The following is a 26,591-nucleotide window of genomic DNA, read 5'->3' on the forward strand; positions in this document are numbered from 1 at the left end:
TTAGCCCTCTACTGCCACTCCGGAGAAGAGCTGAGCGTTTAATCCATGCTGTGAGCAGAGATGAGAGAGGTAAAACAAGATAAAGCAGAGATCTAGATAGTCTAGAGGAAACTTTGGCTTACTTAGGCAACTGGTTTGCAAGAGGCACAAACAGTAGTACTAGCTACACTACTTTCCAATACGTCCAGGGATTGCTATATACAGAGGGGGGAAAAAACAAACCCTGGAAGTAACCAAAATGAGTACGATCCAAATAAACCCTCAAGAAAGCAATATGCTTTGAGAAGTAGAAAGGAGACCGGTAATAATTCAGCCTGGGAATTTTCCGCCCACAGCCCTTGACGCAGTATGTCCTGTATAGAGGAGTCTCGGTGCTGGCCATTGCAACACAGCCACCTCTGGAGTGCAACGTGGCGATGAAACAACGGCACGCTGCAATGCTAAACAGCTCAAGGCAAGAACAGCAGCACAGCACCCCAGCCAACAGCAACAGCAGGAAGCAATTATAGACCCTGGGATCCCACCGCAGCCCCAGAAGTGAAATATTTCTTCTGAAAAGCACCACAAAAGCTTTAATGACCACAGGCGGTCAGGACTCGGGGCTCGTATCCCATCCAAGAACGCATGAGCTGCCTAGTTTAAATACTTATTATGACTCCCATGGCTGTGTGTCTGACTGCCGCTTGCAATGACTGGCGTGTTAATACTCCCAATGCTCCTCTGGGCAAGGGGAGTATTATGTCCATTCTGCAGATGGAGAAGTGAGGCCCGAGGAGATGCCGTGGCATGCCCAAGGTCACACAAGAAGCCTGTGGCAGTGCAAGCATCGAACCTGGGCCTCCTAGTCCTGCACTATTCCTGTTCTCTCATCTCATACGGCCAGCAGAGCCGCTGGATCCGGCAAGCAGAGCTAGGGGCTTTAGCAGTAGGGGGCTTGGCCCTCTTGTTTTCCTACAGATCACTTTGCATTTTGCATCCTTCTTTTATATCATCTTTGATTTTGCCTCACTCTTTTCCCTACCTCCCACCCCAGCATCCTTTATCTTAGTTTTCCCTTTTCTTTCTTCTTTGTTGTCTTGGTTACATGGCCAGACTCCCGATATGCTACTAGCTTTCATTTTAATGATACGTTCTTGTAAAGCACAATATTTTACTTCTATTGCACGTGTCATTGGATAAATTCCTTTGACATGTATAACATTTGTGTATCAACCAACTGATATTGCTTTATGGCTGTGGGTACTTTGCAGGGCTCTCACGAATAGTGTGCATCAAGAACATGATATACGATCTGTGTCTTTCATATAAAAATACATGCACGCACACTCATCAATAAAGTCTAGGCTGCAGAGAAAGAAGTCTCTCCAAATAGTTTCTGCTCCTTCCTAGCAGGAAACACTTTAGGATCAACAAATACATAAAGTTCATGCCTTCAAGACAAGCAAATGTATGGAAAAATCTGTGATAACCGTCAGGGCTGACCCAGAAGTGCATTGGCAGAGAGCGACCGGCCTGTTGGAGGGGAAATAGTAATGAAATACCACCGGGTGCATACACACGTACTAACTTTCTGAGAGTTAAGCCAACTTAACTTTTTAAGCTGACTTAACTGTCAGAGGATACACACGTATGTGAAGCAGAGTCAAATTAAATGCAGAGCAAGACAACGCACCTTCGAGGTGTATTATCTTGAGTCACATTAGTTAAGTCAAATAAATCAACAAGATCACTGCCAGCGTGTCAAGGAGCTGCAGGTGTGTATGCTCCAACGTGGCTTAAGTTACCTTGTTAAGTTGCCTTAGTACATGTGTGTGTGAACACAATTGCTAGGACCCAGCAGGAACCAGACAATAGCAAACCCCTGGCCACGGTCCACCAGGGATTGAGTATCATCTCACGCGACAAACTATTCCAGACCCATAGGAGGTATTTTCTTAACCAACATAATAATCTAACATTATGCCAGCAAGATGGGCGAACCGTTACAGCATCAATGGAAATATCCCTCTGAGCTTCTCCTCCTCCTCACTTCCTGATCTAGAGCACCAGATGAATGTGAGAAACCTAAAACGGTCCCCAAAACTGCCAGAAACCAGGCAAAAAACTGAAGCTCTCAGGAAAGTCTAATAGCAGGGCTGAGGCCTTGCAATGCAGGAGAACGTCATGTCTACACTAGCTCCCCAGCACTGGTGTCTGCTCCTGCTCACAAGAGCCAGTCCTGGAAATATGGTAGTGAAGATGATCCATGGTGGGTCTCCAGCACTGTGGAGACTGAAATGTGAAGAGTGGCTGCATGGGCACCCACGGATAAACCCCCCCACCGTGTTTCGGGATTAGCAGCATGTGATCAGGAGTGGGTGGGCTGGGCGGGCTCGAGAGTGGGCTCTGCCACCCATGCCAGAGACGCAGGGTGATGCACCACTTTCCCAGATGAGGAGGGAAGGAGGCTGGTGTTCAAAGCTCAGAGGGGTCCCCAGGTGCAGGATGGAAAGGGATGCAAGCAGTAGCACCGACAGTTAACATGGGAATATCACAGAGGATAGAAAGCACAACCTAGGGAAGGTAAGTCATAGGTGGTCACAACTTCCCCCTGCACACACGCACTCTCCCTTCTTGAAGGCTGTTTTTCTTTGCAAAGGGAATTCAAAAGGAAGCAGCACAAGCTACAGCCCAAATCTCCAACCCCAGCACTGAGCTTCGGAGGCTCCTCCCTGAGGACCGCTCATCCCACATCCTGCCTGGCCTCTTAGGGAGCATCATCCCCGGGAGTATCTTCATTATAGTCCGGAGCAGCAACAGTCCCACCTGCAACACACACTGTTTCACAGCAGGAACGTCCCTCGGGCCAAGTGTACAGGCAAACACCGACAATGTTATGCAATGCTCTGGAGAGGGCACAGTGCCCATCTTTACCTTTGCAAGATCACATGTACCAGGACTTGGTAGCTGAAGAACAAAATGCCTGCCAAAGCTACAGGTAAAAGTCCCTCAATCTCAGTTTTTGCCTTTTGAAGCCAAAGCTAATTGCCCCAAGTGACAAATTACAGCAGCTGTTGTAATATAAAGCTACAGCTAAGCCAGAGGCATGCACGGCTCACGTGGCAGGGCTGGAGTAACTTCGTGAGACATAAGCCAAGATATTCCAGAAAGGGTATTTATTTATATTAAGTTGGCCGTGGTTACCCAGTAAACACAATGCCTTTTACCATTCAGGCACAGCTCTTCTTTCTATTTTAGCATGAACGCCCAACCTGACCTAGATAGAGCAACCACAAAATCCACAGGCAGCTTGTGGCCAAAGCATATCTAGTCGCTCTGCTCCGATGAAGGAACATCTCCAAAACACGAGTCGTGTTTCTTAACAACCCCCCCAACTCCAGTAAATTCTTTGTCCTCAAAGCGCTCTGCTGTCCAACGATCAACCTCTCAACTAGACAGAGTCTGAACTTGAAAAAATTGTACTCGGATCAACACTGCGCCATTGCACAAGAACGGGGTAGTGAGATCCAGGCTTTGCTTTCGAACTTGTTCATCTTCTGACAGACTCTGCCTAAAGAGAAGGTCTTTTCACTCCCTTGCATCTGCCTACACCCTTCATTGCAGTCTCACCACCAGCAAAACAATTGACCTTATGAAAAACCGTGCACCCGAGCTAGAAAACCGCATTCCTACTCATCTCAAGACAGCCGGCCTCCGCAGGGACTAACACCACCGAGTCAGAAAGAAGGCCAGGATGGGCCGAGCCTACCTTTTTCAATTTGCCATTCTTGGTGCCCACGAAAGCCAGTGAGTGGTTCTTGTAGACGTACGCGATCACCGACGTCATCCTGTCCCTGTCCTCGGTGAAGATGGGAAGCCCCCGCACCATCTCCGATACTCCCAGCGGAGCGTTCATATCCAGGCCGCAGAAATTGTCGTCGATCGTTAACAGCTGCAAATGGGAGGAGAGAGCATGAGCGCGGGGTCACTGAACATCGACACCGCTACACACCACGGCTGTGCCGGGCACCGTACAAAACCATAGGAGGAGATATCTCCTGGCGAGACAGACCGACAGAAAGAAAGGAAATGGAGGCACCAAGAGGTGAATCGAGTTGGCCAACATCAAGAACCAGGCGCAGGACCTAGGTCCTTCCAAAACACAGCACCTCATCCAGTGGGCCAGCCTTTTCCTATCTTTATATCATTTAAAAGCTAATAAGACCACCATCACCACAAATGTCAGCTCACCCATCCCCGGTGTGTGCCCATGAATCCCAAAAATGGGGCTCCTGGCCTCTACTCCCCCTCTGCCCGAAATCTTGGTCAAGCCATTGACGCTCCCCAACTCTTGGTTTTCTCAGGAGGGGATTACAAATGCTTAGCTACCCCACGGAGGATTGTGAGGATGAAATCATTAGAGGCCAGATCCTATTCCACTGATCAGGCATCTGATCTGCCTTTCTCAAGCCCTTGACAATCGCTTGTTTCTGTACCACGCCGTCATCTCAGCTTTCATGCTTAAATCACAGAAAGCAGTGAGCAAGAGGGTGCACCCATTTTCTGCGGTCACCGGTTTCTCAGGGGTTCGACCGGGTTGGAATAGGATCATGCAATAGGAAGAGTAGGATCTGGCGCTAAGGGTTTCATTCCCCTTGAGTCCTCTGGAGGGAAAACTCATGACTGCTATGACCTGTGCAAGGGCCTCCTGTTTGTGGGGGGACATCTGAAAAGTCCCAACAGCTTGATTAACTGAACATACACGCTAAGATCTACTGGATCACCACGTTCCCCTTTCTGCACTTGAGCTCTTTTGGACTGCCAACAAAGAGGTCTTTGCTGGTGGAGCTGTGTCTGCAAGGGCCCAGAATGGGCAGCCATCAGACAACAGCATCCGCTGTGCAGGATTTTGGTATAGCTATTGCCCAGGTTTCTTGGATAGCGTGCAATGCAACTTCAGTGGAGTATGCAAATGCTGCAGCAGCAGACAGCATCCTACCCTACCTCTAGGCAGCATGGCTCAGTAGGTAGAGCAGTGGACAGGGTAGATCCCCTCCTGTGAGAGAGGTCCTCTCCTTCAGTGCCAATAGGGGCAACAGAGGCTTTCAGAGCTCTGCCAGGGCTGCCACTGTGAAGTCTGAATTGGTTGCCAGATACTACATAGCAAGAAGCATGAAGTCCTGGCTATAGCTCACACTTGCTAAGGCAGGGGCTGACTTCAATAGGTCCATTAGATGCTTAAAGTTAGGCAGATGCTGAAGCATTTTACAGGGCCAAGACTTACAAGATGTAATTAAGTGCAAAGTTAGATTATATCATTTTCTTAGGTGGAAACAGGTGGCAACTTTTGCCACCTTTGTGCCACCATAACATTTCTCACGGCAGTGCAAAGCATGAGCAAACAGGCGTCCATACTCCTTGTTGCACCGCAAACTGCTGCCACACATAAGTCCATACTCCTTGTCGCACCACAAACTGCTGCCACACATAAGTCCATACTCCTTGTCGCACCACAAACTGCTGCCACACATAAGTCCATACTCCTTGTCGCACCACAAACTGTTGCCACACAAAGGTGGTGTCAAATTGTGCTGCGGATTAGCAGAGGACATTGGTTTATTTTACGGAAAGAGAGCAAGGCAGCCCAGAACTCTGCAGCCTTCTCTACGTACCTGACCCTATTTCAAAAGCATGCATGCCCATATAGTTTGCCTGTAAATTTTGCTACCAAAAGAAAGATGCTTACCATGCTGACCCCAGATGACTTCCTGCCCATTGGGCAGGGGGGCTGGACCCGATGATGTTGCATGGTCCCTTCCAACCCTAATGTCTATGAAATCTTTGCATTAAGGGAGATATGCTGATATCAAAAGAAGAAGATATTTTGCTATAAAAAGAAAAGAGCTGCCCTGACTTGTTGTGGAAGTCACAGGGCAAGGACCATATCTTCTGTGGTCAATCTGTCCCGCTGGGAACGTGCTCTGGGAGCTTGTAGGGCCCGATTCTGCACACCCTGAAACTTCCCGCATAAAACAGGGTCCCTCAAGCCCTGGGAGTACCTGCCTGGCTTTCCCCGCTTAACAAGACGCCCCCCATGTGTCGCAGCACAGCTGATCTCCTTCATTCGGCAACGTCTGCATCATTTCACTTCTACTCTTACAGCAATCACCCATGGCCACAACCACGCTAGCCGCTTGAACTCCCATTCTCCCGCCTAAATAAGTAGCTTACAACTACTCCTCGCTTAAGCTCACAAGCAATATACGCCTCGAGTTGATCGGCTTTGTTCTCACCTGCAAATTAATGTGGGCAAAAAGTGACAAGCATCTAAGATGCAGGAGGAAAGGAGGCACTGGGAAGGAACGGCCCAACCTGAGCTCTGGCCTGTGGGAATTGTTAGCATCCGAGCTATACTTTCAACACTCAAGCAGTAAGAAAACAATTACAGGCCAAAGCTCCAGACCCCAAGCACCCACCGGTGGCCATTTTAGGTTGGATAACCACGGCAAAACTCACAACACTCAACTGATCCAAGGGGTCACATCACTGCACTCGGCCATTAACCTGCAGAGTAAAATGAGGCAGAACAGCATTGCGACAAATTGTAGGATATGAACAAAGGCTGGATTGATCGTCCAAATATACACAGGCCCACTTATGTTTCAGGGCCGCTTCCTGCCTGAAGTCAAGAAGAAAAAAGAAAAACCTGGGTTGGTTATTTAACAACTATCTGCTATACAGCTTCCTGACATGGCTTCTGAAACATTTGGTGCTGATTATTGTGAGAGAGAGGACAGTCATTTGGATCGGGTGTAGCCTGGCCATCGTTATAGCCCATGATTCAGAACCGCACCAAAAGTCACGCGAAGGCTGGCCCAGTTTGACTAGAAACCTCAGGAAACATTTGAGTCATTGCAATTGGTGTCCCACATACTTAACAAAACCAAGCATGCATCTAGCCTGATGTAATCATCAGATAGACATTGAGAAAAACTGATTTCAGATCTAGGGCAAAAAAATAGGTGCTACCCTTCTGGTACGGGGAGAAACCCCTCCTTTCTCTTCTCGGGGCCTCAACGGGGGGAAAAAAGGTGCATTGCACTACAAAAAAATTAAAGAAGGGTGCACTCATGGGAACATAGGACCCCATGCATGAAACCTACCCAAACTATCAGACGTGACAGTAGCTGAGCACTTGAGCTGAACATTGGGCATCCTTTACCAGGGGTATCCTGACCTTGTGTCAAAAGTATCCATACAGGTCATTCACTAATCTCCCCGCGGTAAACCTTGACCTCTCTAGCTGATCGGCTGTAAGGCCAGGAAGGATTAATAAGATCACACGGTCTGACTTCCTGAATGACGCAAGTCCTCGAATCTTATCTCACGATTCCTACTCAAACTTGTGGCTTGACATCCTGGAAAGGGCCCAGACCTAACCATCTGACTGCTGCAGCTTATTTCCTTCTGGTTGAGGCCAGGTCTGGCTCCAAATGAACCTGGCTTTGCACCGGCATCAGGATGAATTTGTGATTTTCTGCAACGAGATCTAAAAGGCAGCAAAATGGATTTCCGCATATATCCAGCAGCGATGCTCACGCCTTCTCCTGGACAGCAAAGTTCCTGCTACCCCCGGACAGATGAAGCTCAGTGCCCAAGGTGCCCCACAATAGTCCCAACCTTCAAAACCACGGCAAGATCACATTTTCCCCCCGTAGGCTATTCAGTCTCTTTCTGCGCTGCAAGTGCCAACAAGACAACAATGCAGGCAGCTGTCTCCTCTAGGAACCGGGTTGAGGGCAGCAAAGGCCACTCCAACTGGAAATTATTTTCATCTAATGTGATCCTGTCTTGGAGATCAACTGCAGAAATGCCAGTAGGAAAGCCTTCCATTTAGCATCACCTGGCCCTTTTGCAGCTGTCGCATTCACAGCAAATGCCCTAGTAAGGGAAAGCCAAGTCCTTGAGTCAGGAAGAACATTAATGCAGGCTTAGATTTGTGATGGAGGGGTTACAAGTCCAAGTGCAGGTTTATTTTCCATTTCAGACACTCCTACAGACCATACAGAGCTGCCAGGATGAAGGTTTGGGGGTCTTCTTGCTTAAGCTCTTGGTACGAACCCCTTTGCAGAAGAGAAGTGGAGGCTGCTGCGTTCATGCAATGGGGACACCAGATGTTCTCGCGTGGCTGCTGGATCAGTTAGGCTACTTGAGAGGCAGCTCCAGGGCCAGGATCAAGGCTTTTCAGTTTTTGTTCTCTGCATTAGTTCAAAACCACATTACGCTGCGGAGGCTGTGTGGATGGGAAGATGATCTGAGTGATGAGGGAGATGCGGGCTGAGAGACGGGGAGAAGGGGGCTCCATGCCTGCCTCCGACATACCTCACTTCTCCTCTCCCTATGAGAAACCCCTGCTTGAAACATGGGGGAATAGCAAAGTTTCCCAAAGTGACAGGAGGGCTTGGAAGCCATCTAGATCCTCGCTCGCTCCATCCTCAACAGATCTGACATTTCCATGGGAAGTACCGGCCAGTTTCTGAGACGGACTTAGCCTTGGAGCAGTCCCAGCTGCCTCCCTGGCTTCAGACTGAGGGGTGTTGGCAGGACACTTGGGGAAAGCCACCCTGCCTCTGCTTGGATGGTCCCCTTCCTGCGAGGCGATCAGCAGAGGGCTTAGGTTTCATAAGGATATAAGCATCCATACCCAGGGACCACCTATCCCCGTGTCCTGTCTCCCATGGGTGCAGAGATTGGATACCACGAGACAGAACAGGTACGCAGGGCCTGTCCACACTGATCCATCCCCTACCCCCTCTTCCTCCAGTTTGCAGCATTCAGTGGCCTAAAATGTGCTAATCTACCCTCTTGACTTACCCACATGAGGCTGCGATACCCCCAGAAATACCCCCAGCTACTGCTACACATGTCAGGGGGGGTTTAAGCCATCCTCAAAGGCATTGCATGCTGGCTGCAGCCAAGGCTGGGGATTTTGACAGGGCTGTGCCAGTGCCCCTGGGCTTCATGGCTCGAGTTTGGGCTGGGACTTAAATCCAGAGGTTCCTGGCTAGAGGGTCTTGTCCCTCCATTCGGGGCGAGACCCATCGCTACATTTGGGGTCAGGAAGGAATTTTACCCCAGATTGGCGTGGACTGTGGGGGGTTTTGCCTTCCTCTGTACACATTCACAATCTTTACCATAGGAGCAAGACATTGGCCACTGTGGTCCCCCTGCTTTACGTGTGGCAGGTTAGGGTGTTATGTTTTCTGTTCCGTCAGAGTTGACTCTGTAGTTTGGCTAAGAGGTTAGAAAATGGATTTGAATAGGACGGTTTGGATAGGGATGATCCTCCCTCAGGCAGCGGGTTGGTCTAGATGACCGTCGAAGGTCCCTTTCAGCCCTGCTTCTCTATGACGCTATGACCCATGTGCCACCATGGCCAAGCGTTACATCCACGGGTGAAGAAAGGATGGGTGAAAAATGGCTCGATATGGTGAAGGCACCCGGCAGCAACACCAAGTTATCTCAGTTTAGCCCATTAAATAAATAATTAACTCCTCAAAGCCCTCCAGGAAAGGCTGCTTTGTGGCTGCTGCAGCCTGGGCCTTCTTCTTTGCCCCCACCGGGGATTTCCAGGGCTCCCAAGAAGCCGTAACTCAGCAGAGGGATTACGGCTCCGACGTGCCTCTTTCCATGACCTCATTCACTTCTGCGGGCAGGAGAGAGCAGCTTGGCATAGCTGCAGGGGCCTGAGTGCCAGATACCAGGGGGCCAGCCTGCAGGGTGGCTATAATAAACCTCAATTGTCCTTTAAACATCTGCTTTAGCTATTTGTCTCCAAACAGCCCCAGCTACAGAACACAGCTTAATCCACATTTGGGGTAAATCCTAGATAAAGGATTAGCCATCCCCAGTTCCTCCTCACTTTCGCTTTGGCAGCACCTTCCTCCCTAATCAAAGTGCAGAGCAGCACCGGGGAGGTTTTCCAGAGATCTCGACAGTCTCCAATGCAATCCCCACGACTCGCTAGGCATCAAGCTATCCCCAGTGGCCAGGTCCTGCCTTTGATTTATAGCTAATACCTAACAGGCTCTCTTTTTAAGGTGGCAGGTACTTGGCTACTCACACTTGTAATCACAGGCTTGGCTACAGACAGACTGCTGCATGAGGAAACATATATATGCTGCTCAGGCTTTCAGCAGAGCCAACCCAAATAGCCAGCAGACAGCCCCTGCCATTACCCCATCCTGACATCTCCCCGCAGGGCACAGCCTCCTAGCCAAAAGCAGCGGAGGTCTCTCCGGCTAGGGTGTTGAAACTCCAGGGTGGACCAAAGCATGAGCAAATTCGGCCCCTGGCTTTGGAGAAAGAGGCTGTAGGGGCTGGTAAATCTTCAGCATCTAGGATTCGAGGCCAGAGGCTAGAAATCCAGGGCAACCTACCAAAGAAAACACAAGCCACCAAGCAAACGTTCTCCTTGGCAGTTAACATGCAACCGAACGGCATGCAGAGCATCGGCCCCGGGGGAGCTCCGTGATATAATGGAAGTCGGACTGGGGCCAGCACTTGGAATTACATCCTAATTGCACACTGCATTTCACTCGTGCAACCACAGCAGCAGTTAACGTGCAATTACATGTCACTATGTACAAATGACAGTGCAGTTATGGTAACTTTACCAATTACCAGGAAATTGCATCCACTATGCTAAGAGATTTTCACTCAAACGTAATTCAAGAATGGGGGGAAAGTTACTCGAATTGACTAGGACTTGGACAAGCATTTGGTTTTTAGGTCTGGAGTTTAAGCATCAGTTCAAGGGCCGGTGTCAAGTTTCCGGAGCGCTGTAGCATCGTAACGTGGCAAAGGCATTTTTTATGCCTGCATTTATGTGACTGCTGTTCTCCCGGCACACGGCTTTATGGGAGTCTATACCATGTACCTCACGTCGTAAAATTTGCAATTTCCTGAAGAAAAGGCTGCATTTCTTATGGAGACTGACAGGTTTCTCTAGTCTTCAGGCCACATGTTAAACAGAGCTGCTCTGATGACTTGTTGCAAATGATGTTTGCTGTTAAAGTCACCTCCTTTCAGAGCTGTGCATTAACCTACCCTAATTCTCTGAAAGATCAGTGATGAATGGGCTGGACGAACCATGTTCATCCTCTGGATCGTTTAGGAGCTCTTCCTTCTAGATATTTGCTCCTTCGTGGACAGCCTGGGACTGGTCACATAAGGCACAGGTGTTTCAACCCCTAAAACCGAACAAGGAGCCAACATACAGAAGCAAGCAGGTTGATTCCTCATCAGCTGACACCTCTGAATGGTCTTCACAAGCAATTCACTGCAGCCAAGGGGCACTGTTTGCTGCAGAGGGGGACACGGTCATCCTTCACCCCACCTACAAAGAAAAAGGCACCTCTGGCTGCTGCTGAAAGTCATTAACCACACTGAGGACCATCCTGAGATGGGATGCCTCCTCTGCCTCTGAGCTTCGGACACCTAATTCCCAGCCACGCCAGTTAATCAGGCCCAGCCCTGGGAAAACAGAGAAGCTGAATTGTCAAAGCCTTGAGAGAGGATACAAGGTTGAGTTGGAGGCTTCAGGAAGGTCTTAGTGGACAAGGATCCACTTCATAACGCCTACGCACCATCACTGTACGCACGGAGGAGACAAGTTCTGAGGCCAAAGCTGTCTCCAGCCAGGCCTGCCTTGTACACATGCAGTTTGCACTGTGCAAAACAACCAGGCCTCTCCAAATCTCAGGTGTTAACTCATCAAGCTTTCCAACTCCCCTTCTAACTCAGGTCATGAGGTGGCCACTAAGACTTAGGCCTGCAGTTCCTTTGTAGGCACGGGCTGCGCCCACAGACAAGGCAGCCAGATGGACTGGATAAACACCAACTCATGAATGTTCAAGGATGAGGGACTCCCCTGGGGCCCCGCCGGAGCCAAGCCGCTGGCTCAGGGTAGGGGGAAGATATGAATGAAGCCAGGGGAGGATATACAGAAGACTCCGGTCTCCAGAGCCCTCAGCCTCAGCACTTTCCCTGACCTCCACAATTAACTCCAAACCTTTCACACCGCAGAAGATTATTGACATGAGATACTCGCCCCATTGAAGCCACTATGGCTCATGGGGTAAATAAGCATTTGGGGATATTTTTAAAAGTAAAGCATTGATCAAGCCAGCTGCAAGAGCTCTTCTGTAAGAGCATACCCCAGCAGCAAAGCTCTGTATCACGCACAGAGGAGATGATGGCACTCTACTGCTTTCATTGCTGCTACAATGGAAAATGCGGAGCTACCGTTCCGTTACAGAGAAGAAAGTCGTTTAGTAAAGGATGCCTCTCTTTTCGCAGAGGAAGGATGCTTTTATGGAAAGCTGCTGAGTTTTACCCTGGAGGTGGCTGCGTTTCCAGAGTGCACAGAAGGATCTCAGAGTAATTCAGTACATTTTCCGGTTAGGCGCTCAGGACAACGATGAGAGAGGCATTAGACCAAGAACAGAAAAAAACCCTATGATTTAATATTGGTATTGTGATAGGGCCTAGAAACTCTTGTTAATGCTGACCCCTTTGTGCCAGGTGCTGTACAAACTCCAAGAAGTTTATCAGCCAAGTGTAATCCTCTCACCTCCTCATGCCCACCGTAATTTCCTAATGCACTTCAAGACTCTTCAGGATAAAGTATATTTTATTTCATGAAACACTGAAAGATATGCGGCCCTGATCTGGATGCAGCAGAAAAGAGGCACCTAAAACAACCCATTTTGGCTTGATTGCTTCCCTGCACGTGCTAGTAGGCGAGGGGCTAAAACCTGGCGAGATGCTGAGCACTTCCTGGAAGCTGCTGTGTACTGCATCTCCCACCTGGAAAATAGCAACAGTTGGTGTCTCCCAGCACCCAGCACAACGGAGCCCAGATGCATCCCAATGCCAGAACCACGAGAGATTTGCTGCTGAATTACAATGACTATAATTATTATTTTGTTACACAGGCACAATTATCATTTGGGCTGCAAAGTGCCACGCACGCCAACAGTGCTATATAAATTAAACAACAATGCTGCTTTGCATTCAGAAAACACCTTCACCCAGTGATCCCAGAGCTGCTTAAAGACATTAATTAAACCTCACAACAGTGCTGGTAAAGTAAACTAAGTGCTGCAATGAAGCGACATGTATGTGCAATTGCTCTTTTATGGGGAGAAATACAGCAGTTTGGCTGCATGTCAAAAGCCCCGTATGGCTAACAAGGAATGGAGATTCTCCTTTAGATCAAGTAGGCTAAAGGAGAGGAAGAATTGAATTCTGTCTGATGCTGCCATCACACCAAGGGCGAATTTAAAAAACCCTGGTTTCCACCAAAAAGTGACAGCGAAACCAACTAATATCATGAAAAGAAAAACTCCCATTTACTGCCTATCTTTGAGAGATCAGCATTTGAGGAATTCAGGGCACTCTTGTCAGTGAAGTATAATTTTACTCGAGCCATTAAACCCAAACTCGGCCTGCTTCTGGGAGCAGGACTGTATGGGGGAAGCTGCAGCGGACTGCTTTCAGCAGCAGTGCCCCAGCAATTACATTCACGTGTCTCTTGGCTCGGGTTTTCGGCCAGCCTCCCCAGTCCGTCGGTAAGTAATGGGTCATTCCCTTATTAGCAAGAATGCATTTAGTACTCCCTCCCGATCTCGCCATGCTCCCCTCTCTCGCTGGCCACATCCCTCTGTACCCAAGAGTGCGTCTGGATAACATCACTTGTTTACAGGATAAATCAGCCGAACAAATCCTATTATATTTTGGAATACTGACAGCGACACGGCCCTGACATTGAAACAGGGAAAACATTACCTTGTTCCTCCTGATCTAATGTCACCCAAATGGTCCATCTGTTATGCCAACTTCCCCATGTTACTGAGAAAACAGATCTCTCAGTCTCTTGCATAAGAGCCATTGATTTTAGGATATGCACGCACACGTCTATACACGTGTTTGGAGTAGCTAGCCCCTCCTGTGTTTACGAGGCATCCGGTGTACTGTCTCCATCGTATCTACAACACCGGAGGAAAGAAATCACTAGGCTGAAACAGGTCATGGTTCCTGCACATAAACAGCTGATGGAGCCGGGGACCCCATAACGAATCTGTGATCTCCGAGTGGCACTACTAGATCAAGGATATGCATGCGCACGACGGAGGGCACGAGCGAGAACCCCAGTGTTTTCCCAACAGTAATCCCAGCGTGAGACCTCTGCCACCGGAGGTGAAGGGAAACTCCCGGAGGCGGCAGGATTAGGTTCCTTCATCCAACGTCACAGTCACGAAAGCTGGCGCATCACCTAGCACGTTCTCAGGGAAGGGTCCCAGAGACAGATCTGCTGCTCTGCAGAGTCAGGCACGGAAAGAGTCTTGTTCTTCAGCAAAAGCTGCAAGGCTACTCTCTCATCCTGTGCCATTAAAGAAGTAGTGCTGGGGCTGGAGCTAATAGGAGCTCAGGACACCTGGTTTCAATTCCCCGGTCCATCACGATTTGGGGCATATTGCTTGTATACATCTGCAGGGCACAGTGCAGCCCTGCAATACCTGAGCTGACTCGGGAGCCAAAGGCAGGCTAGCTGTGCCAGACAAATCAGCCTGGGCACACTGCCATGCTAATGCAGCTATCCCGGCGCTGTGACCCGAGCTCGTCTCTCTCCACATCCCCTCCACCTCTCTTCAGCTGCAAGACACGGATCGTAGCCTTTCCTTCCCCTGGGGGACCTCCACCTGTGCTGCTGTCATGATAATAATGAGGATGGAGTTTGTGCGATTTGAGGGAAGCGTCCTGCGTACTGGGCCATACCTGGCAAAGCCACAGGTGCACCCCAACGCGGCAAAGGCAGATGCTTTTATCAGGCGGCTGCCAGCCCGTGGACACGTAAGCTGCTGCTTTAAATGTTTAGACTCCAATCCTACCCTGGCTTTCCTCCTGCATGACGCCACTCAAGCCAGGTGAGTGGCAGAGGGTGTAAGTGAGGGCAGGATTTGGCCTGAAGGGAGAGGCTGAAGTCAAAAAGAGTCTTGACCTCTTTCCTCCGCAGGGCCGTGGTTGTGCAAACTCCAACGCACTTCTACCCCAAGACCAGCCGGGCTTTAAATAGCACCCGGCTGCTGTGTGTAGCCCCAGTTGCTTTGCTTCTGGCTCTTCTCGGGCTGTTGGATTCAGCTTGCCTTTTTTTTTTTTTTTTTTTTTTAAATAATAATAATAAAGCTCTTACATAACTATTCCCTCCACCCCCCACCCCGTCCTCAATCTTGCAAGGCAATATCACGGGGAGGCAACGCGAGGTCAGGCTTGGGAAGCAGTTGATTGCCAGGCATGTAAATGAATGCAGGGAGAGCATACGGAGCCCGCAGAAAAGACAGACGGCTCGGCCACGTGTGATGGGGCCGCGTGGCCGCACACAAGACAGCCCGGGTTCCCGGCAGCCGAGGCAGCTGGGCTCAGCTTCCGCACGGCACATCGCGTCGGCTCCAGCTGCCAAGATGAGCTCAGCAAAGCCGCCCCCCGCTCTGCCCTCCTGCCCGAGGCGCTGCCACCACCCCGCTCCAACCCAGTCCCCCCCCCAGCGTGGCACAGAGCCGACGTGGTCTCTGGAGTACAAGGGGATGGGGAGGGAGCCAAGCGGAGGCCTAAAATATCACAGACAAAACAGTTACAGCAACGAGCCTTTGCCTGCTCTCCCCTCAATGATGGTTTTGTGCGTGGGGTCAGCAAGAAGCCAGGAGAGGAGGAGGCAGATTTTGGGCAAGGGCCCATTTAAGGGAACAGCGGACATCTATATTTGGGTGGTTAATAACTACACTCAAAAAGGAACAGGGTCTGGAGCTTGGCTGGCTTCTTTTCTTTCAAAGTAACACAGGGATTTGGGGCAGACGGGGTGGGAAGCAGGAACATGCCGCGAAACACCCCGGGCAGCCGAGCCAGACTCGACGCGGTCTGCGTACCCAGGGATGCTTCGTGCCCGGGATCGTACTGAAACACCCGAGGCAAGCACCTTTCTGTGCAACTTGGCCCCGATTCGGCAAAACGCTTAGGCATGTGCTTCCAATTAAATAGGTGCTTAAGTGCTTTTCCACATCAGGGCTGTATACAGCAGTTTTCACCCCTGGTTCTTGCAGCGTGTTACAGAGGTTTGGGAAGTACCTTGTTTCCCCACTTTTTAACAGCTGAGGGACAGAAGAAGGCAGGAATCAAGTAAAAGAGTAGGGAAGTGCCCATGCAAAGGACTGGATGTCAGGTTAGTGTTGCCAGTGCCAACCCGCAGTGGTTGAGGTGGCCTCCTGTGACCAGAAACCTGAGCAGGACTCAAGCCAGGTCCCCACCACAGGGTCTGGCTGGCATAGCTGCGTCCGCTGTGGTTGTGAAGAGATCGCACCCCTTTGCCAAGCCAGCAATGCCAGCCCGCTCCCCAGTGTGGACAGAAGGCGGCTTTCACCGGCTTTGCTAATGCCCTGCGAGGAGGTGTTGTGCAAGGATGCCAATGGAAAACCCCTCCTGTGAGCATGTCCTTCCCCAGCAATGCAGACACAGCTACAATGGCAGAGCCCCGCTCCGACTGACCCAAGCACTTAGGGTGTTAATACAACAGTTATGGGATTAATAAAAGCTCTGGGTCCTTTTCAGATGGCTGCCTAAGCGTGGCAAAGCCTTTGCCCAAGCTCACAGCCCCCCTGACCCAAAGCTCACATAACTCCCTGCCAAACAGTCCCTGTCTGCTTCATAACTTCTGTGCCTGCCCCTAAGTGCATTAACTAATTAACCTACACAGGAAAGGGGAGGCAAGTACCTCTGGCCTTACTCTGTACGGCCAGAGAAGGGCAGCAATGTGCTCAAGACCATCAGGACTAGAAGCAGAACGGAGCCACACCACACTGGCTCTCCTTCTCCAACACCAGGGTAAAGGCCTCCAACTCCTACCTAGCATCGTCAAGCCATAAATCTCACGTGCTTTGCAAAATGAAGAAGGGCCATTTATTCCTCTTTTCCAGACAGTGAACCCGAGGAGCAGGGAAGGGGTCCAAGCTCACGGTGTAGGTCAAGGGTCAAATTCAGAGTCAAAACCAGGTAGCCAGAGTCCCATCCCACTACACCCGTGACCAAGCTGCTGGTCTGCTCCAGCTAACACCCAGCATCGAGGTGAAACTGGTACCACCTCCAGCCTCGTTTGCAAAGCTAAGCAAATGCTTCTGATATACTGCATCCCCACAATGCATGCCAGCACCCACCACTCTCGTGGTATAAAAAAGACAGGTTGCTTTCTCTTGCTATCTCCAATGAACGTAGTTTGGAGTCTGTTAGCTCTACGCCTTCCTGGTGCATACATCTTTGATTCCTTCCTTGCCTTGCCTGTCGGTTGAAGGGAGGAGCTCTGAGACCACGACTAAAAGTTGGCTGGGGAGGGATTCCTTAAGCACGCAGTGTTTTTTTATGAACTCCCCCATTCAACTCTCCGCAGTTGTTCCAGATGACAGGTCTCCCGCATCTGAAGGCGGAAATAGAAATGTTCAAGTGTGGCGCTCGCTGCTTTTTTGCCAAGGACGGTCCACGGGGGTTTAGGATGATTGAAGGGGGTAAAATGTGGAGTAATGACATGAAACAAAAGTAGAATTTAAAAAAGGTACAAGGGGAATGTTCCCCAATGGTGAGATCATGGCAGAGTCTAGATTACTCTGTAACCAGGCCCCAGGTCTCATATCAGCAGGCATTAACCCAATGACCTTTGCATCTGAAAACACAAGCCTCTACAGCTTGAGATGAAAGAGGGACTTCCAGGATCAGCAGATGCCAACCTGTGTGCACGGCCTGGCTACTGCGGGGGAAACAAACTGCCCAACAAGGAGCGCAGGTTACAGCCCCAGCTGGGGAAATCTACCCCAAACAGCCCCGCTTGCAAACAGGGACATGAGCAGCTGCAATGGAGCTGACTGGCTACACCGCGGACCCACTACTCAGCAGTCTGCTCGTGCAGTTCACAACCCAAGGGTGCAGCTCCCACCAGCATGAAAGCGAGGACCCAGTGAGCTGCATGAAGAGCCTAGAGCCTGGCACCGAGGCAGAGGAAATGAGTCTGTGCATCCTTTCGGGGCGAGTCTGGTGCATCCTACAGGAATGTCACTGCCCAGTGCAGGGACAGCCCATTTCTTCATTATAGCAGCAGCTTCCCTGCAGTTTCCATAGGAAATGGCTTTTTCCTATGCACTAATCAAGCATTAATTCACCTCCAGCCCTCACCTGACGGGGGAAAGCTATGGACAGAGGCCACAGAAACTGGAGCTGGAGCAATTTCTCCCAGCCTCTTGAGATGCTGTTCTTCCCACCACCGCTGTCCCTCTCCCTTGTTATAAGAGATGCTGTTTTGCAGTCAGAAAGAGCCAGACAGGACACCTGACTGTCAGGCGAAGAAGTTAGACAGGTGTCCGCTCCTCACACCAGTTGGCTATTCAATGGGTGGGATGCTTACCTAAGATTCGGAAGACCCCAACGATACTCCCAACTCTGCTACAGCCCTATTATGTGACCCTGGAAAGGTCATTTTCCTGTGCCTCAGTCGCCCCTTCAGTAAAATGGGGACAACAATACCATATTTACTCACATACCATATGCACCTTTGCCCCCCAAAAATCAGCCCTCCAAAATTGGGGTGCATGCCTTAGCCAGGGAAGCTAATACTTCTTTGCTGACTTTGAAGCATGGAGGAATAGAAGCATGGAGACACTTTGCTCTACTGCTGCCAAAATGGCTCCCACTTCTCTCTGGCCCAGCAAGTCATGGGGGTGTGGGGAGAGGAGTATAGCGTTAACCGTCTCGAGACATTAAGGAATTTGCATTAGCTACTGATTGTAGACACTGACCCCAGCGGTCTTTCCTGCCCAGAGCAGGGGGGCTGAGGCTGACGATCCCATGAGGTCTCTTCCAGCCCTAAACTTCTGTGAATCTGTCAATCTGCACACGATAGCTTGTGTCTGAAGACCCAGTCGAGCTCGCTCAGGGCAAGTGAGCTGCTGAACATGGTTTTTTACAGGAACTTTATATAAAGAATGATTTACAGTAAAAACTAACAGTCCTGCTATTGCCCTTGCAGGGGTCAGGTTCAAGCCATGTTGCTCTCCTGCCACACCAGGAAGTTCCAGCTGCCTCACCCAGACTGTCTCCCGGGAAGTCACACTCCCTGGACACGCTGTTTCCAGGAGGACTTAGTCCACGTCACACAGTTGGCCATGACTTGATAGGGAAAAAGAGACTTTTCCCATTCTGCCTTCTAAAAACAAGGTGTGTGTGTCTTATTTGGAGAGACGTGATATGCAAGAAAAGACGGTATTTTTCTCAGGGGGGTTTTGAAGGACAAGCCGTACCTCTCTGCATGAGGTTATCACAATTAATGCAGATAATTTTCCCTACGGGTGAAGGTAAATCCAAGCTGGCAGCCCACGGAAGAAAAGAAGAAAAGATGAAGAGTGATATGGATCAAATTCAAAGTCTCCAGGTTGGTCACAGCTGTGCTGCTCTTGGACATTCAGGGCAACAGCAGAAGTACAACTCACTTCCACGTGTGCCCTAAGCACGGTGCCCCTATTCCTTAATTTGCTGAAGGGGTTATGATGCATGCTCGCAGAGGGTGGTGATGCACACACCAGTCATCCCATTAGAAGACCATACTCTTGTACACTACTGTCCAGAGGAGGGAGGGGATGTTGGTATCACTGCCGTGTAAGCAAAGCACAGAGAGGAAAAATGACATGTTGGACGCACACAAAAGGCTCCTGGAAGAGCTGAAATAAAACCCAGGTGTCCTCACTACCACCCCGCAAGCTGAAGCCATAATGCCTCAATTTGACTCTCAGACCTTGGCTCCTACCACCAAGCTGGGAGGGTCTTTGGGCAGCTGTCCTCCCAGCTAAACCACCCATCAGATAACAACCCCGATGGCTTTGACCAACCACCACCCCATGCCCCACTAGAATAAAGTGCTGGGGAAAGAGGGCCCAACAAGGGGAAAGCTGCCTGTTGGCTCGTCAACTCAGAAAACGTTTTTCCCCCCTCAAGTGAAAGCACTGCCATGAAAAACAGGAAGAGATTGAATACAGTAATTTAAACAGTCAAACTCCATTTCCTGCCAAAAGAAAAAAGAAATACACATGAAAGGCAGAAGCCAGGCAATGGCTGGGGACGGGTGCTTGATTATCTTGGACAGATACTTCACTAGATTATCCTGCTGGAAGCTACAGAGGTGACACCTTTTCATTTAAGGGACTCGGCTTTGTTAGGCAGCAGTTCATAAAGTGGGGCCTGCGAAAAGAGGAATCCAATCAGGTGGATGAAAAGACCTGGATCTGAGATAACGAGACCAGAGAGCGGGATGAGTTGCTAAGCCTACTCTTCTGCTCGCTGGACCAGCAAGGGCTGACCTGGGAGAACCTGCTGCATTACAGACATGACGTTTAGGGTTTCCTTCCCAACCCAACACCCAGTCAAGGATATCTGCTCCCTTCTCCCAAGCAGCTCCATGCTACACCAGGCCTGTCTTCTGAAACACCCAGAAAGCATTGCATCTGCCCCTAATGTCCCAGGATGGCAGACCCCCCTCCTGTTCCCAGCCCCAATGGAAGAGGAAAGGTTCCCCTAAAGATACCCTATGCTGCCAAACGGGATGAGGCTCTTTCAGGTCACCTCCCTTGCAGAAGTCTACCCTGAGGGGTGCTGGGTGACCCTTTAGGAGTGACCCGCTGAGACTTGAATGGACGGCAAGGCAGACAAAGAGGATCCTCAAAGACACCTCCCCCCCTCCAAAAGCAACATCCCACATACCTGCATATCACAGGAAGGCTGGCACAGCTGAGAGGACACCGGTCTGGCTTTCGGGAGGGTCATTGTAGCCTGGATTAGACATTCAGCCTCTCCGCATCTCCATTCTCCCATGGGGAGAATGGCACTGCCCTACCTCCTGCCAGGGGAAATGTTATGAGGATAAATACGTTCAAGAACAGGAGGCACGTGGGTCCTACAGGGGTAGAGGCCACAAGCACCCAAGACAGAGATACCAGATGGGTCTGAAACCTGCAGGAGTCCACTATGCCCATCCACACGTGCATCCCGTACCTGTTATTACAGGGGGCTTCCCAGCCCGAGAGCTGCAGCACCATAGACTCACATCCCTCCTGTGGCTACAGTCAAAGAAGAAGCGATCCTTCTTGACTCCCCGTCCTACAAACCTTGGCAGGAAACTGGACAATATTTACATCATTTGAGATGACGTGAACCTTTCACCGCTTTAAGAAAGACCCTGGTTTTTGGGCATTCCACATTGTTGCTCGCTTTATTTTTTCCCCAAATGTTTTCAAAACTTCCTGTTTACTGAAAAAAAAAAGAAACCAGTCTCTGCATCCTGCAAACCTGGCTTTGCCAAGAGGGGGGATATCTCAGTGATATTGGGACAGTAGTTCCTCTAAGAAAAAAGATTAAACATCCACTAATACAATTGTAACAACCAAAATATGTTGAAAAAAAACCCTATTAACTTGAGAAATTCTTCCATTTCCGGAAGGTGCCATTCTTCTCCCACTTGAAATATGAACTTTCATTTCTACCCAAGAGGACTTTTACAATCTTTTCTCCGATGCCTGATAAAGGGTGTTTGTGCCCGAAAGCTTGCAATTCAATAATTTTTTTTTTGCAAAAATCTTGTTGGACTAACAAAAGAGATCGCCTCTAGTGTGAGCCCCGGCTGCTTTCTCCTCTAGATCAATATGACTACGACCTGGATACCATTCTTCTCCCAACCCATTTCAGTGGAAAAGCTCTGGCCAGCTCTACTGTGCAGCAATGCGGTGGGCCGTGTCCAAGCGCTGTGCTGCACCGCGGAGGTGACTGCATCTCTCTGACAGGTGATGCAACTCCTCAACATCTTGGGGTCCAACATGCTCCTCTAATGCAAGCTCTCATCATCGCGTATGCTCATGGTGCTGGCAAACGGGAAACCCCGATGGGCTTATCTATATCACATGAGCAAAATAAGACCAGTTTGGAAAGCAACTGCGTGGTTATAAAACCAGATATGTCTTCCCTGATTTGTGCTGAGCATTAAACAGTGGTTTACTGACAAGGGGCAAGCAGTCACTGAGAACCTTCCCTCCATCCTTCCCCAGTTGGAAAAAAACTCTACTTTTTAGGGGAGGGCTGCTGCAAATGCACTGCTTGTGGTTTCTCTCATCCCTTCCACTCCCACACACGCGCCCGAGAAGCCTGGATGGATCCTCCGCCTCCAACCTGATCTGCAAAGCAGGCTCGCTCCATAAGAGCACTTCAAGATCCCGGCATCTTCTGCCGTAGGGTGAGAGCAGGAGGCAAGATGTGCTCGCACAGCATGAGACACGGCCCTGACAAGCTCAGCCCAGCTGGTACCCTAGCCGGTACCAGGTTGCAGCCTGTGCAGCGCTCCCCCTCCCACGCTAGTATGTGTGCACCTGCTGCAGTCTATTGCAGTGCCACGCGTGGGAGCCTGAGATTTGCTGCAAATCCCTTGCTGTCCCATTAGGAAAAAAACCCTATATGATAGTACAATAGCCTGAACCTACAGCTCCCAGAAGCACAGGGGTACTGCTGGGGGGTTTGGAAAGGAGCATGGGTCTGGCAGGGGCCTCCCAGGCCAACGAATCCAGCCCTCCATAGTTGCAAGCATCTGTTGCCCCAAAGGGTCCTCAAAAAGGAGACAGAAGAACGAGAGAAGGGCAACAAGGACGGTTAGCAGTACAGAGGGGCTCCCATATAAAGAAGCTAGGCCTGTAGCTATTGAGCGTGGGAGCGTGGGGCACGGCCTTTGATTCAGAATTTCCTGGACCTTAAATCCTGGAGGCTGCAAATGAGGGAGGAACAGTGGAAAAAACCCGGATCGTAGCCAGTTCGCTCTCTTTTGGCATCGGCGCTCTGCTCCCGTGCGACACAGGATTGGGCAGGATGGACCTACGGTCGGACTCACTAAATGGCAATTCTTACGATCTTAAAATCGCCACTTTAAACCCTCACCCACGATGACAAGGAAAGTACTCAAGAACCCAGAACGCCCTACAGCATGCCACAGGGAGAAGCCGCGGGACAAGGGCACTGCCAAGGCACCCGCACGGGAGTCATTAGTTAATATAAGAAGATCAGAAGGTCCCTCTGCCACTATGGGAGAGCACAAACATCAAGACCAAGACGGGGCCAGGACCCCTAATAGACACCACTCAGCCTTCCTCCACCAACAGAGATGCATTTAACACCTGCTCAAAACCAGGGGAAGCTGCACTGGTGCAAGCAGGGGCTTCAGCGAGGAGGGTCTGTAGCACTGAGAGCAGCACTGCCAGCGCCTGGCTCTAGCAGGGCAAATCACCGGTGGAGATAACAGCCATACTGCAAGGTCTCTCCCAGATGAAGGAGTAACTTCATCACTCCCAGATGAAGAAGTAACTTTGCAGCCACCCCCGTGCATCAAAGGACCACACTTCCCAGCCAAGAGGCAGGGCTCCACCCGTCTCGTTCAAGCTACCGCTGGCAATTCCTTTGCCGTCGACAGGGCTGCTCACGCAGTGATGAGTGACTCAACTTTGGTGGCAATTGCCAAAATCAGGACCATCCCGCAAGGATTGCAAAGCACTTTCTTGAGCAGAGGGAGCCTAAGACCCGCTCTACGCGCACAGACATGGGAGCACAAAAATATTGAGACAGAAACCCCTGCCCAGCCCCAAACCCTGCCTCCTGCTCCAGCTACTAGTCCATGCCACCCTTCCAAATCCCTGCCCATTTGGCTGTGCTTGAATAGTCACCTCTGGGACTCGCAGCGACCAGGGCACCCCAGTGGAAACCACTTTCCCTGGACCTCGAGGCAGCTCTTTGCAATAGCAGAGCCTTGGGGGCTAATGCAAATCAAACCCAGAAATCACTCTGGGCCCACTGGAAGCAATGGGAGCTTTGCCTTTGGCTTGGATCAGCACAGGATGGGGTGGAAGAAATCCAATGCAGAGGGGTTCAATTCTCATGCTCACTGCAGTGCCCTGGGGAAGTCATGCCCATACCCAGACCCCTCAACACTGCCCGAGGAAGGGGTCATCAGGCCAGTGGAAATGAAGTCAAATGACACTCCTCTGCCACAGAAGGAGTGAAGGCACTGCTGTCTATCGGGTCCCCACATGGGCACTGGCTTGCAGGGGGGTGGAAAAACTGCATTTTTCCATTTTCCCTTTGCTCACACTTGAACTCGCCTTTTGCTTGAAAGAGCTAATTAAGGAGGAAAATCAAAGCATGGATCTGACTGTTACAGGCCGCCCAATGCAACACATGCCATAACCAGGATTTCTCTATGGCCCATCAAAAGGCAGCAGCATGCTGCCTGGACTGGCACCGGGTACTTCTGCATGCTTGCAGACTACACCAAGCCAACATAGGACAAGCCCTTTTTTGGGGTCAGAGAGCACCCCTGCCATTCCTGAATTCTCCCCTCAAATCTTTTAGGATCTAACCTCGCTCCTCAAGCCAGTCCTTACTTTTGCAGAACAGAAACAATGCAGATTTGGATGTGGACAGGACAACTGGGGATTTCAATGGGTTAATGGTGAATGCCTCATATCCCCGGAAGGCACCAAATCACATTTTTTACAAAGCTCAAAAAAACAGTTCACACCCAACAGTCATTAAGATCTGGGTCTGAAAGCTTTAGACAATGGAAACGAAATGGGGATTATGTGTTACTTGAGAACCAATTCAATTCTGGCTCGTGCTAGTCCTTTGCAGAGGTCAGAATTTCACTAAGTCAAATTGTAGACTAATCATAACAGGAGGATCCCCCCGAAGATCGCAAAGCACCACACACTCATTCATGAATATGCACGGTAATCCTGGGAGAGAAGGAATCTATATTCTCCTCTTTTCACAAGGGGGGAAACTGAGGCAGGAAGAGGTTCAGTGGGGTTGCACGATGAGCTGGAGGCAAAACAGGACTGGGTTCCAGCAGATCCTGCTAGCCCCCTCGCTCTTAGCTGCATGCTGCGATTGCTACGCCACGCGGTCCACGCTCCTGGCATAAATAAGCACACAGAGAAGTTAAGCGTGGCTGGCTAGATGTGAGACTTACCGCGCTGCTACAGGGAATGTCCTTGACTTTGAGCCACGCCAGATCTAACGTCCCCTCTCCCCTGTAGCAGGACTGCAGCCTCTCCTTGATGCGGTCGTTGATCTTTTTCAGGACAAAGATGCAGAGAGCAGACTCATCCAGCGACTTCATTTTCCTCTTCTGCCCCTTGGTGAAGACCGTGAAGAGGATATCAGCATCTTTGCTGACACCCAAGGACCTGGCCAAGATGGTTCCCGCCTTGGACAAGTAGGCTGCCTGGAGCAGCCGGTACTCCACCCCATTCTTTTCGCAGCCGATGGGCACCTCGACGTAGGAATTAAAGGCTGTGTCCTCCTTGCAAAGCCGGACCAGCTTGGAGGTGTAGACCTGCTCCTTGGTGGTGGAGCCTGGCGGGGAGATCATCTCTGGCTGCAGGGTCAGGAAGTAGACGAAGTTGCCGCTGCTGAAGCCGTAGATATAGTAGATGTCAAAGTCAGGGATGATGGTGAACGTGTCCGAGGGGATCTTGATCATGGAGGCCACAAACTCGTCGTGAAAGACGTAGGCAAACATCCCGTCGGCCTCAGAGTTCTTGGTTAGCTTCCGGCTGGAGATGGTGGGGAAGTACTCTGGCTTGCCATCCACGGCGGTGGCGATGAACAGCTTGTCGTCCATGTTGCTGTAAGAAACAATGACTCCGAAAACAGAGCCGCTCTCGTTCACCCCAGAGAGGTAATGCTCCTTCTTGTGGAAGGGCTCTCCCAACTTGAAAAGGTCATCCAGCCTCAAGAGCTTGCAGATCCCCTGGTAAAGGCTTCCGCAGGCTATCAACCTGTTCTCCTTATAGTCTATGAGGAGCATCTTGTTGATGTTGTTGGTGGGAGTCAAGGGCTCATTGCAGGTTTGGACTATCCTAGGGGGATAACACTTGGGGTTATCGTCATCCGGACCGGTCTGGTGCGTCACCAAGACCTTCAGGTCACTGGAGAGTTTGTAGATCCTGTTGACGGCTCCCAAGTAAATATGTCCAGTTTTTTCATCCACCACCAAGTGGTTAAAAGTCCCCTCTGCCTGCTCACCTGTAAAGGTGATGAAGGGTCTCTTTGGGAGAGGCGGCTGTTGCCTAGCAAAAGACCACGTCATGGTGGACAGGAGGAGGTGGGAAATCAGGCAAGTCCATTTCCACGTGGCTGCCGACATGGTTAGCAAGATTTGTATTCCCAAAGGATGGAGGATTCGGAGCCACGAGCAATTTCAAAGCACCGGTCCCCTGGCAGATCTTGTCCTACAAGCGAGAGAGAGAAGAAAGCAAAATGTTATCGCAACGGAGTATTTTCCCTCCTCCTTCCTTCACAACCAAACTATCATCAGAGCATATTTAATTGCTAATCCTCCCTTTCTCATCTTTGAGCTCCCTTCACAAAACAGCACAAAGGAAACACCCCTGAAAGAGCTGCTGGAAGTCCAGGCAGAAATCGTGCACCAGAAT

At 50.3% G+C, this 26,591-nt stretch overlaps 1 protein-coding gene across 1 annotated transcript; it reads right to left on the bottom strand.

The window, feature by feature from the left end:
• On the bottom strand, window positions 1–26,362 carry LOC102373037 (plexin-A4-like). The gene is made up of 3 exons (XM_006038133.3): window positions 25,124–26,362; window positions 3,749–3,931; window positions 1–48 (listed from the first exon to the last, which is right to left on the bottom strand). Exons 1-3 carry the CDS (start codon window positions 26,300–26,302, stop codon window positions 1–3), a joined length of 1,410 nt encoding a protein of 469 aa, XP_006038195.2. The 5' UTR covers window positions 26,303–26,362.
• Window positions 26,363–26,591: the final 229 nt, after the last annotated feature.

This window comes from Alligator sinensis, unplaced genomic scaffold (genome assembly GCF_000455745.1).
Source record: "Alligator sinensis unplaced genomic scaffold, ASM45574v1 scaffold1622_1, whole genome shotgun sequence".
Taxonomy (NCBI): Eukaryota; Metazoa; Chordata; order Crocodylia; family Alligatoridae; genus Alligator; species Alligator sinensis.